This window comes from Hyperolius riggenbachi, chromosome 7, assembly GCF_040937935.1.
Source record: "Hyperolius riggenbachi isolate aHypRig1 chromosome 7, aHypRig1.pri, whole genome shotgun sequence".
NCBI lineage: Eukaryota > Metazoa > Chordata > Amphibia > Anura > Hyperoliidae > Hyperolius > Hyperolius riggenbachi.
Window position 1 is genome coordinate 258,465,826 of NC_090652.1, and position 16,953 is coordinate 258,482,778.

Here is a 16,953-nt window from a genome sequence, read left to right on the forward strand (position 1 = left end):
GGCGAGCGGGGTCGCAGCGGGGACGCGGAAAAGGCGATCCGGCGGCTAATCGAGCCTCCGGATCCCCGCCTCATCTACACTTGTAGATGAGGCTTAAAGCCCAATCTACACGATACGACTCTTTGTGCGATTCGATTACGATTCTATTTACGATCCGATTTAATCCGACATGTCCGAATGGGATTCGATTCAATTTCATTCGATTTGCCATTGCAAAACAATGGCAAATCGAATTGAATGGAATCGAATCCCGATCGGACATGTCGGATTAAATCGGATCGTAAATAGAATCGATAATCGAGTCGCACAAAGAATCGTATCATGTAGATGGGGCTTTAGAGCAGTGGGATTTGAGGACAGGGCAGTTTAGTGTCAGTCTGGTGAGATCTCAGCCCTCCTGGTAGAGGCACACACTGTAAACCTAGCAGTAGCTTTATGAATGATGTAGTTTGGCATGCTGAGAGAAATAAGTGAAGGAAATGTTGTGATCTCTCCCCTCAAGGTAATTCCATCTCATCACGCTGCTGCTCCGTAGCCTAATCCCTGGCAGAGACTCTGTTTACATTGCGCACACCTTTTGTTCTTGGCCCGGATGCTGTATTAATATAGTAGAAATTTTGCTTTTGTTTCGCTAAGGAGCATTAGCAGAGCTGGAACTGCAACAAGCAGCCATTTGAAGCCGATCTTATTGCTGTCAGGGGATCTGCAATAATAAAAGGTTGACTTCATGCCTCTGTTTATTTTTATTTGACATCTAACATTTCCTATGATAACATTAGTGTAATCGATTCCATAAAGAGAAAACCGCTCTGGGTAGGACTTGGGAAATAGGAGTTTTATAAAAATCCCAAGTAAGTCTCGGTGGACCAGGACTGATTAAAAGGAACTTTAAAATGGACCTAAACTCTTGCACAGGATACAAGGAAAACAGAGGGGAATACACCCTGTGTGTTTTTAGTGAGAATAGTTTGTCTAATTTACCCTCATCTTCAAGTAATCACAGGTGTAATTTGATCTCTCAGCTGTGTCAGTACAAAAAGTCAACAGCCCTCGGCAGACAAAGCTAATATGTAAAAACAGTACGTTAACCCTTTGTCTGCTTCCATAAAAGGAGGAAGTAGGCACATTGTAGATTTATTGCAGGAGTTCTCTAAGCTGTAACAAATGTTTTTCTTTAAAGGTTATTATGCTGTTGCTTATTTTTTTAGAGAAAATAGGAAGTTCTGAGTTCAGGTATGCTTTAAGGAATGGTTTGCATTTAATCTCCCTGAGCAGAAATGATGCATCATAGAAGTTCCTTCTTATTCATATAAAGATGAATAATTGCAAATGCCCTCTGTTTTGTTTTTAATACATTTTATTGAATGCCCTTATATTTTTCTTGATACATTTCAATATACAGAGCTGAACTGAAAACATGAGTTTTTCTCAAAAAGTGCAATTTTCCCTTCCGGAGGTGACATGAGACATGATGAGATAGATGTGTATGTACAGTGCCAAGCATACAAATAACTAGGCTGTCCGGACCTAGTCAGACTATACCGTAATCTTCACTAGTAAGGAATTACAGGCATAAAACTCTTTCCCAGAAGAAAATAGTTTGTACGTGCAGGGGATAGATAAAATAGGTCAAAGACTGTCATTGAGCAGAGACAATAAGGCCTTGTTCACATTGCATTCCGTTCGCGTGTCTGTCCGCGTTGTTTTTTTTCCTTTTAAGCGTATTCTTTTTCCCGATTCCAAGCACTTGGGTGGACGATTTGCTTTTGTGCTTAGCGGTTTTCTAAGTGTTTTTTCCGAGCGGTTTTGTAATTCACTCCCTGCACGCAAGTCAGGAAGTGAACTCTTTGACCCGCAAAATAATAAATACAATGTATTTATTCCTAAAAATGCGAACGCAATCGCCTTAATGTGCGTTTTTGTACGTGTTCGCCGATGTACCTATACCTTCCATTGAGGCGGAATCGCCCTAAAAATGCACCGCTTTCCTAGCCGCACCGCGCACGACCCGCGCTGGTATGAACCTTCTTATTGACATTCATTGGCCACGCTGTCGGGGGGCGTTTTGAAAAACCGCAGGCGGCTGAAAAAAACCCGAAAACGCCTGCAGTGTGAACAAGCCCTAAAAGTCATTTTTAGAAGTAGGAGGATAGATACAGACATTTATCTTTTATTAGTTTATTTTCACTTCGGGTTTTCTTCAAAGAGACTCCGTAACAAAAATTGCATCCTGTTTTTTATCATCCTACAAGTTCCAAAAGCTATTCTAATGTGTTCTGGCTAACTGCAGCACTTTCTGCTATCACTATCTCTGTAATAAATCAATGTATCTTTCCCCTGTCAGACTTGTCGGCCAGTGTCTGGAAGGCTGCCAAGTTCTTCAGTGTTGTGGTTCTGTGATGCATCTCCCCCCTCCAGGCCCCTCTCTGCACACTGCTTGTGTATTATTTAGATTAGGGCAGCTTCTCTCTTCTCTCTTATCTTTTACAAGCTGGATAAATCATCCTCTGAGCTGGCTGGGCTTTCACATACTGAAGAATTACAGACAAGGGCAAAGCTGTTTGCAGGAAGAAAAGAGCAGCCTGAAACTTCAGTGCATGGGGGAAAGAAACACACAAATGATCTCTTGAGATTCAAAAGGAATGCTGTATACAGCCTGCTTGTGTATGGATGTATTTTTCTATGTGTGGACATACTGTACATCAACCTACTTCCTGTTTTGGTGGCCATTTTGTTTGTTCACAAACAAACTTTTTAAAACTGTTTTTAACCACTTTTAATGCGGCGAGGAGCGGCGAAATTGTGACAGAGGGTAATAGGAGATGTCCCCTAACGCACTGGTATGTTAACTTTTGAGCGATTTTAACAATACAGATTCTCTTTAAAGCCTGCCTGGAGTGACGTGACATGAAAAGATAAACTTAGGTATATATAGTACTAATCCTGCTAAGAAATTCTCTGAAGTCTCTTTCTGTTTTCCTGTACAGTAAGTGTTAAAAAAAACCCAAAAAACAAAACTAGGGCTGACTAGGGCTGTTATCTATGTAAATGAACTTGATAAACAGCTTCTGAAATTCAGCCAATTTCCTGAAAAGTGAGGGCCCGTTTCCACTAAAACGAATCTGCATGCGTTTCCTGCATGCAGATTTGCATAACCAATACAAGTGGATGGGACTGTTTCCACTTGTCAGGATTTCTGAGCGGTTTTCTGTGCAGAAAAAATCTGCACGGCAGAGCCATCACAATTCGCATACCGCTATGCGATTCGCATACAATGTATTTAATAGGAAATTCACATGCGGTTTTGGTATGTGAATTTTCATGCGAATTCGCATACGATTTCGCATAGAAACAATGCAAAAGAAAACAGGCACTGCCATGGTTAAATTCGCATACATAGTCATCCATGCGAAATCGCATCTGCATGCAAATTTTTTCCACGGCGATTCCCACCGCACAAGTGGAAACGGGCCCTGAATAGAGGGCACAACCACTTTATCTGGCCGAGAAACCAGGGAAAGCCAGCAAGCTAGAATTTTTTATAGTAGTGTGACAATTGGCCTCAATTCACTAAGATCATGCTGGAGATAATAAAGCAAGAGAAAATGTACCACCACACAGTAAGAGAGTTATCTTATCTCTTCATTCCTTAACCAGTTCACCCCCAAGGGTTTTTATCCTAACGGACCAGAGCAATTTTCAGTTGTCAGTGCTCCTCCCATTTATTCCCTAATAACTTTATTACTACTTATCACAAGAAAATGATCTATACCTCGTTTTTTTCGCCACCAATTAGGCTTTCTGTGGATAGTACATTTTGCTAAGAATTTTTTTATTCTAAATGCGTTTTAATGAGAAAAACAGAAAAAAAAGAAAAAAAATCATTATATCTCAGTTTTCAACCATTAAATTAAACATTCTCCTGTGGATAAAACAAACACGTTTTATTTGCCCAGTTGTCTAAATGATGTCCCTATCACAATGTATGGCGACAGTATATTATTTTGAAATATAAGTGTTATTTTTCTGTTGTTGTTTTTTTATTCTGGCCATAATTACAAGCCCCTATGTAATAAATTAAAATTAATTTCCCCCCATAAAATCTAAATTAACAAAGCTGAGTCCCTAAGGCAACTATTTATTTCTTTTTTTTAGCTGATTTTTTTTTTTACAAGTATTTTTTTTTTTTGGGGGGGAGGGGGGGGGGAGGGTTGGAAGTGTAATTTTATTAAGATCTGTATGTACTTGAAAATGAATGTATTTTGTAGGTGTAATATACTTTTTGGCCACAAGATGGCGCTAGTGAACACTCATAGGAAATGTTCACTTTTTTTTTTTCTTCACTTTATTTAATTGTTACATTTCCTGTTATTGTGAATGGACGTAGCCGCTGTTCGCGGTCACGTCCATTCACTCCAGGCACTGCGATTGGGTAGAGGACCGTTCGGTCTTCTTCCCCAATCACCCAGCACGGAAGCCCGACGGAAATAGCGGCGGTAGCGGCGCACACACGGCGGTAGCAGCGGCGGGAACGCGGGACGTATTAAAACGTCATGTTGCTGTTAATAGCGGTAAGCATGACGTTTTAATACGTTAGGCTGTCAGTAAATGGTTAAGTTACCTCCTCTGTAGTTAATTTATCTCCTCTGTAGTTATTTTCACATGCAGTTAATAAACAGCCTGTCTTTAACTCTGGAGTTATTTTAAGGATTGACGAGTTAACTTAAAGACAGAAGAGTTAACTTTAGGTTTGCCTGAGGTAAAATGTTTCCTGAATACTACATGCCTCATCACCATGGTGATAACTCTAGAAATGTTATTAAAGACAGGAGATAAGCTTAGTGAATTGAGACCAATGGCAGCTTCCCCAGTTCTCTCATGAAAGTGGTGAAAAGACTGAAGTTGTTGATAGAAATAACCTACGTGTTAATCTTTAGCTGGCTGGTTGATGGTAAAACTGTGACTATCTGATTATGTGACTATTATAGTGACAGCTCCCCTTTCATCTTCTTCACTCTTCATTAATTTGTTTCAGGAAGTGGCGCCACAGCGGTGGTCCAGGCAGCACTATGCAAACCCAGACAAGAGCGAGTGGCCATAAAGAGGATAAACTTAGAGAAGTGCCAGACCAGCATGGATGAGTTGCTGGTAAGTACAGCGTGTTGCTTTTGGAAGTATCAGCGTTATCACAGCAGCTATCTCCACTTGCTGTCAGCAGAAAATATTTTAAGTAACATTTAAACTCGTGCAGGCTGCTCTGATGCAGAATTATTAGTAATAAATTAGCTTTCAATCCTTTTTCTCCTTCTCCAGGCATTGCTGTGTTGTATGGTTTACAGGCTGCTAAGCCAGGCTCACTGGTGTAATCTTCTGCTGCTTTGCAATTAAAGGGGAACTCTAATAAAATGTTTCTGTTTGACTTGAATGAAGAAAGGTTACAACATCTTCTAGGTTGTACTTGTTGTTTGTGTCCCTGTTGGAATATTTCCAAATCCCAACCTACACGCGATCTCTGCTATTCTAACCATATTCTCCTTTCTTCTTCCCTGGTCACCACTTCTCACTCCCGCTTACAAGACTTCTCTCGATCCTCTCTCCTCCTCTGGAACACCCTCCCTCAGCACTCCCGCAGCTCACCCACACTTGCCCTTTTTAGGCAAAATCTGAAAACTCACCTCTTCAGGCAAGCATACTCTCCTACCTAGGGCACTTCAGCCACTGACCACCATTACTACCAAATTATACACCACTTCTCTTTACCTACTGTCCTATCCCTTAAAGAGAAACTCCAACCTAGAATTGAACTTTATCCCAATCAGTAGCTGATACCCCCTTTTACATGAGAAATATAATGCTTTTTACAAACAGACCATCAGGGGGCGCTGTATGCCTGTTTTTGTGCTGAAACCCCTCCCACAAGAAGCTCTGAGTACCGCGGTACTCTGGGCAAACTGCCACAATGTAACAATGTTCACAGACAGGAATTAGCTGTTTACAGCTGTCTCTAACAGCCAAAACAGCTAGCAGCAGCTACATAACCTGCCCACAGTAAAAATGTCACCATGTAATAAATGTCAGAATGTAAATCGGGGAGAGGAAAGATTTTACAACGAGCAAACACTGACTAAATAATTTATACATAATTATGGTAAAAAATGAAGCACTTTTTTTACTACATTATTTTCACTGAAGTTCCTCTTTAAATCTAAAGGGTCGGTACACACTAGACCCGGCTGTAGAACGCAATCTGCGGTCTGGGCTCCCGTTTAAAGAAACCAGTATGCAAATGGATCTGTGCTGCCCTTTTGCAGCCAATTTTTTTTTATCCGATTGTGTTCTTTTTTATTTTTTTCCCCCCTCCCCCAAAAAACAGATGGCTGAGGGGGTAGCAGCCAGGACCCCAATAGGTGTTCCACAGGTAGTCTATAGGGGTAGCAGCCAGGACAGGAGGGTGGGCAGCGGGAGGCGGGGAGGAAGGTCGCCCCCCCCCCCCTCACCTGGGTCCCCCATCCCCACTCCCTTCCACCTATGTGCAGAGTGAGCGAGGAAGCACCTTACTTCCTCTGGTCACCGTGACTTCCTGCAATGCTGCCCTCTAGTGGGTGGCATTGGCGAAAGTCACGTGGCAGGCAGAAGAGGTAAGGTAAACTTCCCCTTTTGCTCGCTCTAAACTTTTGCTTCACATAGCCGTAGGGGAGCGGGGATCCAGGTGAGGGAGGGGGGGGGGCGACCCCCCTCCCCGCCGCTATGCCCAACCACAGTCCTTGTTGCTACCCCCTCAGGCTACCTGGGGGACACCTGTTGGATTGACATCAGGGGGAGGAGCAGGCAGTTGGCAATGTGGATCTCCCTCCGTTTTGTGTGCAAGAATAGCTTGTGTAGATGGAGATCCGTTTTTGCACTGCCTTTCACTACCCCTCCGTGTATCCGGGAGGGATCAGGTTCCCGGGAAAATCCTGCAAATCTGGACCCTGTGTTAAGTTTTTTAGCACGCATTCCCCGGATCGCCCGCGGATTCATTTTTTAACAGGGTGAAGACGGCCTCTATTTTTAACCATTGTATCCGGTTTTGATCCGGACTCAAAATGGGGCCACGGATACGTTTTTAAAACAAGTGTAAAACGGCCCTAAGATCTTAAGATCCTAAGGCCTTTTGGCCAGGGCTTTCTTCCCCTCTTGTCTCACAATGATGAGTAATGTGTGTGCATACCTCCCACCCCTGTGTAAAATTATGTAGTTCAGTGTTTTCCCCAGGAATATTTTCCAACTGGGTGGCATTAAAGTAGCCAGGTGGGGGTGCGAGGGGGGAATGCAGGGCCGGTGCAACTATGCTTACAGAGGAGAATGAGGAGGCGAACTGATGACAGCCGGGTGCTCACCAAAATTAGCCGGGTGGAGCACCCGGCTAAAAGAGCCTGGGGAGAACACTGTAGTTGATTTGTTCACTGCACTAGCGATACTCCACCATTGGGCATGATTCACAAAGGTTTTTCACCTGTTTTTCACCTTATTTAGGTTACCTTTTTAAGCTCTCAAGGAGCAAACATATTATATAATTAAGGTAAGAAAAGTAATATCGAAATGAAGTTAATCAGGAACAACCTCCTTTGAGTGAGATGGTGCTGATTGGTTCCAGCATCTTTGTTACCATCTTTCAGATGCATCTTTGAAAAAATTGTTTGTATGTGTTTCTTTCCCCCCTATATTATTAATTATTGACCATTTGCCAACTAGTTTGGTGTTTTTTTTTCAATTCAGTATGTCCCCCACTTGCGCTGACTGGACGCTGTAGATGAATTAGTGAGGATAGGACAGCGCAGATCTGTACTTGCGTAATCACACAGGGCAGACGGCGCTCGGGGTGTGGCCACGCCCATCTCATTCAGTGGGGAGTTTAGTGAGATTATAAGGACCTCCAGAACCGTGATTTAGAAGCTCCGAAGAAGCACACTAGCGTGTGATACGCGTGAGTAAGAGCCCAGTGTTTTTTTTCATCTGAGTGCGGGCCAGGCATCTGGTAAGTGGCGGTCTCATTTCACGGGTGCATTCACTGCACTAGAAGCATCTGCTATCTATTTGCCATCCAGTGAGCATTTTTTTATTCAGTATTGGTGCAGGACATTGTGTAATACATTAAGGTGCCCATACACTCGTCAGATTGGCAGCAGATAGATAAGAAATGCATCTGATGATCTATCTGATGCGTTTTTAGAACATTTTTTACCAGGATAGAATTCCAATAGATTTCAGTTTGAAATCTATTGAAATTCGATCTGATGGCATTTTTTTGCCATCAGATTTCCATTAAGGCCAATGCAAACTGATAAGCAATCTCATCAGATCGACCTAAATTTTCCACCCTGCAAGTTCGATGGAAATCCATCGAAATCGATCGAAATCGGCCGTCGATCGGTCGATTGGCCAACCGATTTGCAATCGATTGATCGATCGATCGATCGGGATCGATCGGTCGGCCAGAAAATCGGCTGAGTGTATGGGCTGCTTTACTGCTAAAGCACTACCAGGTACTGTTAATTGTAATGTATTGCTTAATATATAACTATTTGACCGTACCATTTGTTTAACCACTGCAGCAGGTTTTAATTGTTTTTAAAGGGACACGTACCTAATAAACTTACCTATATCTTTATACACTATTTTATGTGTATTTGGTGCTTTTTTTCAGGAGTCATGGATGCCTGTATTTGTTAAGTCATTCATGAGAAGTTTTGTGAATAGAGCCCATTGTCTTGTATTAACCTTCCTGGCGGTATGATTCTTTCCTAATTTTTTTTTTTTTGGTCTAAAAGCGGTACAATTTTTTAATGTGCTTTTAGACCCTAAAAGCAGGAAAAAGACATACCACAGAGAGTCCTGCAGCAGCCCCTGCACTGACTCGCCTACCTGGGATTATCGCTCCCTGCAACTTTTTTCTTTTACTCCGAGCCTGACTTGGGGTTACCGCTAAGGAGGTTAACTGTTGTAATGTTTATTTTGTATTGGTATACCCTGTATGCTGTTGTACAGTGCCATGGAAGATACTGGTGTATAAATCAATAATAATAATATTTCCCCCGCAACAGGTAAAATGTTCTTGAGGTGCACTTGGTGATTTGGGCATTGCATTGTAGCTTATGGTGCCGGGCCCACCACACAACTCTTATGTGATGGGCCCCATAGAACAATTATTGCTGGGGCCCCTAACTTGTAATACTCCACGTCCAAGACAATCCCTCTAAAAACTCCCATGCAGTTCAAAACCAGTGACTAACTGCAGCACTTCATAGTAACTGTATACAGCTTAACAAAGTATGTTTGCTTCACGTTGGCTGTTGTAGACATAACTTTACAGCCTGGCATGGCTGGGGGAGTACACTCTCAAAAGGGGCGCCTGGTAAAATGGGTGTAAAGGAGTTCCGATATTGGCCTCGATTCATGAAGCATTACCGAATACGGTAATGCAGAAACAGCTGACTTTACCGAGCCCTTAGGAGAATGTCAATTGATAAAGGCTGTACCTGCATGAAAAGATGAAATTACCGAGCAGTGAGATAAATTACCGGCTTGTGTGTTACTATTATAATGCCCTCACTGCACGGAACAGCTTGTAACAACACAGACAGCTCCACACCGCTCTGCTCTTACCAAACAAGTTTTTGTCTATTGAAGACGGTAAATTATTGAACTTCTACCTCACCTGTGAACACTTTTATGAATTGGCACACAAAAGTCTAAAATGCTGAATATGGTATTTTAACAAACAGATTGCATCACACAGCCTTTTATGAATCAAGACCACTGTCCCTGGTGTAAAATCGATCTGCAGCTGTATGCCTGCCGATATCAGGCACTTGGCGCCAAAATTACCATCCTGGGGCCGCCATATCAGATCACATTGTGGGCCTTGGGGAGGGGGGGGTGGTTGTGACGAATCCTTATGTATGCTGCAGGAGGGAGGTAGATCTTGTGAATTCTGCAGGTTGAAAAATAGCCTGCGAGTCGAAAAAGTGTGGGCACCCCTGGTCTCCTGCATACTGCATATCTTTGTAGCAACTCCTTGCTGTCCAGGTGGCACAGGTATTAACAGTTGCATTGAATAAGATTTTCTGCATCTGCAGTTGCTACGTTGTTTTTCTTCTTGTCATCCTTAGTTTCATTAACTCCAGCAGGATGAAGCTTTTGTCTTTCTTTGGCACTGCGGTCTTTGGAGCTAGTCTAGTTGAGGACGGTAACCTCATAGACCAAGGATGACTACCTGCTCGTGGCAAATTCACTAATTTGGTTGCAACCACTAATTTGTAAGAAATAGGGGACCTAGTGGGAAACACTATTCAGGCCACCAACCAAATACATTTAGTAACGTTGCCATGCCTGAAGGCATGGGCTCCCTATTTCATACCTGTCATTACGGCCTATGGCGGTGCATAGTGCGTCCAAATTTTCTGGTGCTGTTTTGCGCTGTTACGGAGTTAACCCCCCAGGTTGTGGTCCGCTGTGCTTAAAATTTGTGTGTTGTTCTGATTCATTTAGAGCAGTGTTTGGATTCCTAGCTAGGGCTATCAGGGGTAGTAGCAAGGGTACTGTCAGAGCACTTTATGTTGTTGACCCGTGCCAAGAAGAAACAGTTCCATCACCAACATTGCAAGAGATACACAAAGTGCAGCAGGATGAGCACTAGCTGGAGACATGTGACCGCACAAAGCGGCCTTGGGAAAAGCTGCATATTGCAGAAGAATGAGCACTAGCTGGAGTCATGTGACCGCACATAGCGGGCTTGGGCAAAGCTGCATATTGCAGAATGAGCACTAGCTGGAGTCATGTGACCGCACATAGCGGGCTTGGGCAAAGCTGCATATTGCAGAATGAGCACTAGCTGGAGTCATGTGACTGCACATAGCGGGCTTGGGAAAAGCTGCATATTGCAGAAGAATGAGCACTAGCTGGAGTCATGTGACTGCACATAGCGGGCTTGGGCAAAGCTGCATATTGCAGAAGAATGAGTACTAGCTGGAGTCATGTGACCGCACATAGCGGGCTTGGGCAAAGCTGCATATTGCAGAATGAGCACTAGCTGGAGTCATGTGACTGCACATAGCGGGCTTGGGAAAAGCTGCATATTGCAGAAGAATGAGCACTAGCTGGAGTCATGTGACTGCACATAGCGGCCTTGGGAAAAGCTGCATATTGCAGAAGAATGAGCACTAGCTGGAGTCATGTGACCGCACATAGCGGGCTTGGGCAAAGCTGCATATTGCAGAATGAGCACTAGCTGGAGTCATGTGACCGCACATAGCGGGCTTGGGCAAAGCTGCATATTGCAGAATGAGCACTAGCTGGAGTCATGTGACTGCACATAGCGGGCTTTGGCAAAGCTTCATATACAGGCAGAGGGGTTTTCCAGGAAATATAAACCCACGGGAGTTGGCTCCGGCCCACCGGAATACACTTGTAATCCAAATATCAGTTGCGGGAAACCTGTCCCTCATTTCACTCTGACATTTCATTGAATTTACTGTCACAGAGCCAGACAAGGTTGGAGATGTTGACAGCAATGTTTAGATTGCGTAGCTTCCCTCGGTAAAACGTTGTTAAATAAGTAATAATGTACTTTATAGGTTTGAAAGGCAGGTCCCCCGCTCCTGATTCAGTTACACAGCAAGAGGCAATCCGCAGGTGGCGGCATGATGCAAAGGACACTATACCGGAGGAGATTAATCATTCATTACTCCCAATTCCTTTCACTGAAACAAGTTTAGTCTTGCACTGTTGACTGGGGGCCAACAGATTTCACTCACTCTCAGGGAAATGATTTTTGCTGAGCAGGACTGACTGCCGAGGGAGATTAACTCAATGGTGTACGGCGAAAACTAACAAGGCATTATTCATTATTTTTTGTAAGGACCTTAAAGACTATATCCGTCAAAAAAAAAAAAATTGAATGGCAATACATTAATGTAGTCTTATAGTTAAATGAACACACAGAGTTTACATCTGGTACATCATAGCCTCTAGGACACACATTTATATCTGTAGTAGCATCTCCATCTTGCTTCTCACGCTGATGCCTTGCAAGTACACCCTCAGCATTTTGTCCTCCCCTCCAGCATTTGGCGCCATTCAACCCCCCCCACCTCCCCCCCTCCAGCCTGGATCCCTCCCCGTTATGCAAATATGCCTGTGAAATCCCGCACATGCTCTGTACAGATTATGGGCTGTACTGATGACATTATAACAGCCAGCCTTGTTTTGCTACAGCACTTGGGAAAGCAGTGAGAAACAGAGCAGAAGCAGGCCAGAGGGATTATAAAGATAAGAAATCTGAGACAGCATGTATAATTAAGGCCCATACCAACATCTCAATTGTCCTGACGATTTTTCTGACAAATTGCTATTTTTTGAGCAATGAGCTAGCATTTCCGTGATCTCGCAACATGGGTACAGGGTAACGACCATCATGGTGGATTGAATTTGTAAGATCCCCGACGACTCAGCGCAAAGTAATGTGATCACTTGACTTCTTGTTCAGACCTGTTGTGTACGTCCAGTCGGCCGGAAGATGGATTGCGGAACGTGCGTCGTTGGGGGATTGTTGCTGGATCCATCTTCCTCCATCGGGTGGTGAGTATTAAGATTTAGGTGTCTGCCTGCCTGCCTGAATCGGATTACATCTCTTTTCACAGTGGGTGTGGGCTGGGAGCAGTACATGGGATGGTGAAGCCATGATATCAATCCCCAGCATCCTTTGCCCCATGGCTGGGACAGTAAAAAAAATTGCCAAGGCCTGATTCCAGGCAGGGGGCGGGATTTGAAGCCCATATGTGGAATACAGACCTTGGGAGGAGAAAATCATGCTTTATTATGCGTGATTTAATATATCTTGGCAATTTATGAGGTTTAAAGCAAACTGTAATTTATAATTTAGGTACTTGTTAACCACTTCACTACTGAGGGGTTTTTTCCCTTCTGTACCAGAGCAATTTTCACCTTTCAGTGCTCCTTCCATTCATTTGCCTATAACTTTATTACTACTTAACGCAACAAAAAAGATCTATATCTTGCTTTTTCGCCACAAATTAGGCTTTCTTTGGATGGTACATTTTGGTAATAATTATTTTATTCTAAATGCATTTTAATGTACAGTGACCAGATTTTTCTGGGTCCAACCTGGGACGGACGGGGGATCGGGGGGGGGGGGGTGTTTGCGGCGCGCGTAGCAAAAATGGGTGTGGCCGTGACATTGTATGGGCGGAACGTAACCGTAACCCCAAAGCAGCAAATATAGCCAACTAGGACCATTTTAATAAATGCAGCAACAGTTACCCCAGACACCAGAAAATGAATGCAATGTGGGCAACATTTCAGCAAAAAATAAACGCAATTTGGGCAACATTTCAGCATACAACAAACGCAATTCGGGCAACTTTTCAGCAGAAAACAAACGCAATTTGGGCAACTTTTCAGCAGAAAATAAATGCAATTTGGGCAACATTTCAGCAGACAACAAACGCAATTTGGGCAACATATCAGCAGAAAACAAACGCAATTTGGGCACCATTTCAGCAGAAAACAAACGCAATATGGGCAACATTTCACCCAAAAATAAACGCAATGTGGGCAGCATTTCAGCTGAAAACGAACCCAATTTGGGCAACATTTCAGCAGAAAACAAATGCAATATGGGCAACGTTTCACCAGAAAATAAACGCAATGTGGGCAGCATTTCAGCAGAAAACAAACGCAATTTGGGCAACATTTCACCAGAAAAAAACGCAATGTGGGCAACATTTCAGCAGAAAATAACGCAGTGGGCAACATTTCAGCAGAAAATAAACGCAATTTGGGCAACATTTCAGCAGAAAATAATGCAGTGGGCAACATTTCAGCAGAAAACGCAGTGGGCAACATTTTGGCAGAAAATGACGCAGTGGGCAACATTTCAGCAAAAAATAACGCAGTGGGCAACATTTCAGCAGAAAATAACGCAGTGGGCAACATTTCAGCAGAAAATAACGCAGTGGGCAACATTTTAGCAGAAAATAACGCAGTGGGCAACATTTCACCTACAAAAAAAGGAAATTACTCACCTGACAGAAGTCTCCTCTCCCGGCCGGCCTCTGGTGCGCAGCTTCCTGGAGATCTTGCTCCTGCATCTCTCCCGCGCTAAATGCAATAGCAGGGCTACGGGAAGATGGCGCCCAAAGCCCTGTACTAGAGACACAAATAGTCTCCAATACAGGGCTTCGGACGTCATCTTCCCGTAGCCCTGCTCTGCCTGCCGGAAGACTATGCAGGCTGGAGCGAGGCTGCGGGCTATAAACTGGCGCGGCGTCTATTAGACGTCGCGGCCAGTTCATGTAATGGACGGTGGCCAGAGTCCCGCGGCTAAAAGCGGGACGTTTCCCGGGACCTCATGCAGCCTGGGACAGGGGACCCCAAATCCGGCACCTGTCCCGGGTAAAGCAGGACGTATGGCCAGCGAATTTAATGGGAATAAAAATAATAACCTAAGCTCCTCGGACGGAGTGTGCAGGATGCTGGCAGCCACCCGGGAACTTTACATGCGCATATGATCTTATTGAATGAGTCCACTTTTATAACTTTTTTATATCTAATAAATGGAGTTAAGCTATGTAAGGATGTGTTTGAGCCTAAAGATTGAGAACTGATTCCTGTGAGAAGACAGAGGAGAGACAGCTGATCTGCAGTGAATTCTCTATTGCTGGTCTGTGTTCGGTCAGCCAGTTTATCTGGTGAATGGTTTATTTGTATATTGGTGATTGGGATCACAAGTGGTGAATAGTAGTGCATGGTGAGGTAACAACTGAAAGTCACTAATACTGCACCATAAGCGATTCTTGTTTGGATTTTCCGAGGACTTTTCAGGACAAGGAGCTGAGATGGTGAGGAGATCGGTGGAAGTTTTAAGAGCTGATTACTGGTCTGTTATTGGTCAGCCTTGAGATCTGTTGAGCAATTATTTCACATGTTAAGTGTATCATCAATCTAAGTCGTTCTGTGTGGAGGAGGACTTATGAAAATGATTGGAACTTTGTCTGCCGTTTTATTATGTGGGAGCGCCTACACACCATGCAATTTACTTGCCTTTTTTTTGTCCTGTAAAAGAGTTCAGGTCCACCTTAAATTGTGAGCCATTGTAGAGCCTGATCACCATTTTTTATTTGGCTGTACAGGAAGTTATCTGTATTCTTGGACCATCCTCCTAGAGACCTGTGCCTGTTCAGAGCAGGAAGAGTATTTTATAACTCTATCCAGGCGTCACACAGTGTGACAAGGCAGCCCAGGAATGTTTATCAATCGTATAAACATGTGTTCCTGCAGGATCACCCCGTCTGCAGTACATACTGAGCTGCACTTCAAAATATTCACTTACCTGACATTACACAGAACACAGTGACATCATGCTGCTGCTGAGGCAGAAGGATTCTCACAGCTTGACATTAAAGTGGAACTCCAACCCCAAAAATGCTAGCAAGCTGCAAAAATTTTGATTTAAAGCTACTTTTATTCAACCAGCAAGTAATTTTCTGAAATGACATAGATGCCAAAAAATAATAAGACGATATACAAGAGGCATTATTGTGGAAACAAACATTTCTCAGCTTTTATTTCCATTTGAGCAAAAGTGTCCAGTCCAAAATTATTCATACCCTTCTCAATAATCAATAGAAAAGCCTTTATTGGCCATTAATGCAATCAAACGCTTCCTATAATTGTTGTAAGTGGACGGCATAGCAGGAAGTGACGACAGTGGAATGCAGGCTGGAACGCGGAAGAGGTGAGTCATCCCCGCCAGCTGCCTCTAACTAATAGCGGCGGCAGCTGCTCAACTTAAGCTAAAGGGGGAGCGCAGCTGGGGGACCTAGGTGAGGGAGGGGGGGTCCGACCCCCTACCCCACCGCTGTGCTCAATACCCCCTTCCTGCCCGCTACCCCCTCCAGTTCGGCGAACACCCTCCAGCTCGGCGGCAAGTCTAGAACCGCCTATGGGGGAAGGGCGCTACTTCTTCTTCTCGATTGGACCGGCCCCTTCTTCTGCTTGGACCGACCCTGGGGGCAGGGCGATACTTCTTCATCTTCTTGCTCGAAGGTTGAGGCATGTAGCCTAATGTGTGTGTATATATATATATATATATATATATATATATATATATATATATATATATATATATATATATAATTTTTTATTGCTGTCTTTTGAGTGATGTGACAAGATTGTCCCAAATGGGACAGAGAATAGTAGTAAAAAAAAATCTGATGCACACTATACGTTACACGCTTCTCCACTCACTAAAATTGTTTATGTGCCTGCTCTGGACAGGTTACTTTAGTGGGTTTAATTCATTTTTGGCATTGGTCCCCTTAACCCTTTTGCAGGCAATTTATTTAGGGGTTGGCAGGTGCTTCAGGCCAATTAATTTTAGCACATTTTTTATTTCTTATTTGTTACATTTCTTTGCTTCTAATTAGTACTGCTGTAATGTGTATTTATAGCTAATTGTCACTAGGGGGCAGTGTGAGACAATAGCACAGGACTTCTGCTTTCAGTTTCTATATTTTCTGCTAGTAGAGAGAAATCAAAGCATTCCAAGAATTTACAGCACCGAAAGTTCTACTGACTGAGATCAAAAGCAGTGCGCTTATCTCAAAATCTATTGAAGCTGCTAATGTGTTAAGGACCAGGTTTTTTTTTTTCACTTACCAATCACAATGATCAGGTCAGGAGTCAATGAAAACGGGTCCTGACTGATGCTACGTACACACATGCGACAACGATCGTTCGTTAAGAACGACGAACGAACTTTTAATTGATGAAAGAACGACCTAAGTAAAGGTAGTTTTAAAAGGTGTGTAACGATCTGATCGTTAGAACGAACGTTACATCATGTAAAAGCAACTATTGCGCCTGCGCATAAAAATGAGAAGTTCCATGGAG

General features: G+C 43.4%; 1 protein-coding gene across 1 annotated transcript in view; it reads left to right on the top strand.

Moving 5' to 3' along the window:
- Window positions 1-16,953, top strand: part of STK39 (serine/threonine kinase 39) — an 827,935-nt gene that overhangs the window by 86,537 nt on the left and 724,445 nt on the right. Inside the window, exon 2 of the mRNA XM_068247051.1 lies at window positions 5,036-5,148. Within this exon, the coding sequence (XP_068103152.1) occupies window positions 5,036-5,148 (113 nt within the window). The remainder of the gene's footprint in view (window positions 1-5,035; window positions 5,149-16,953) is intronic.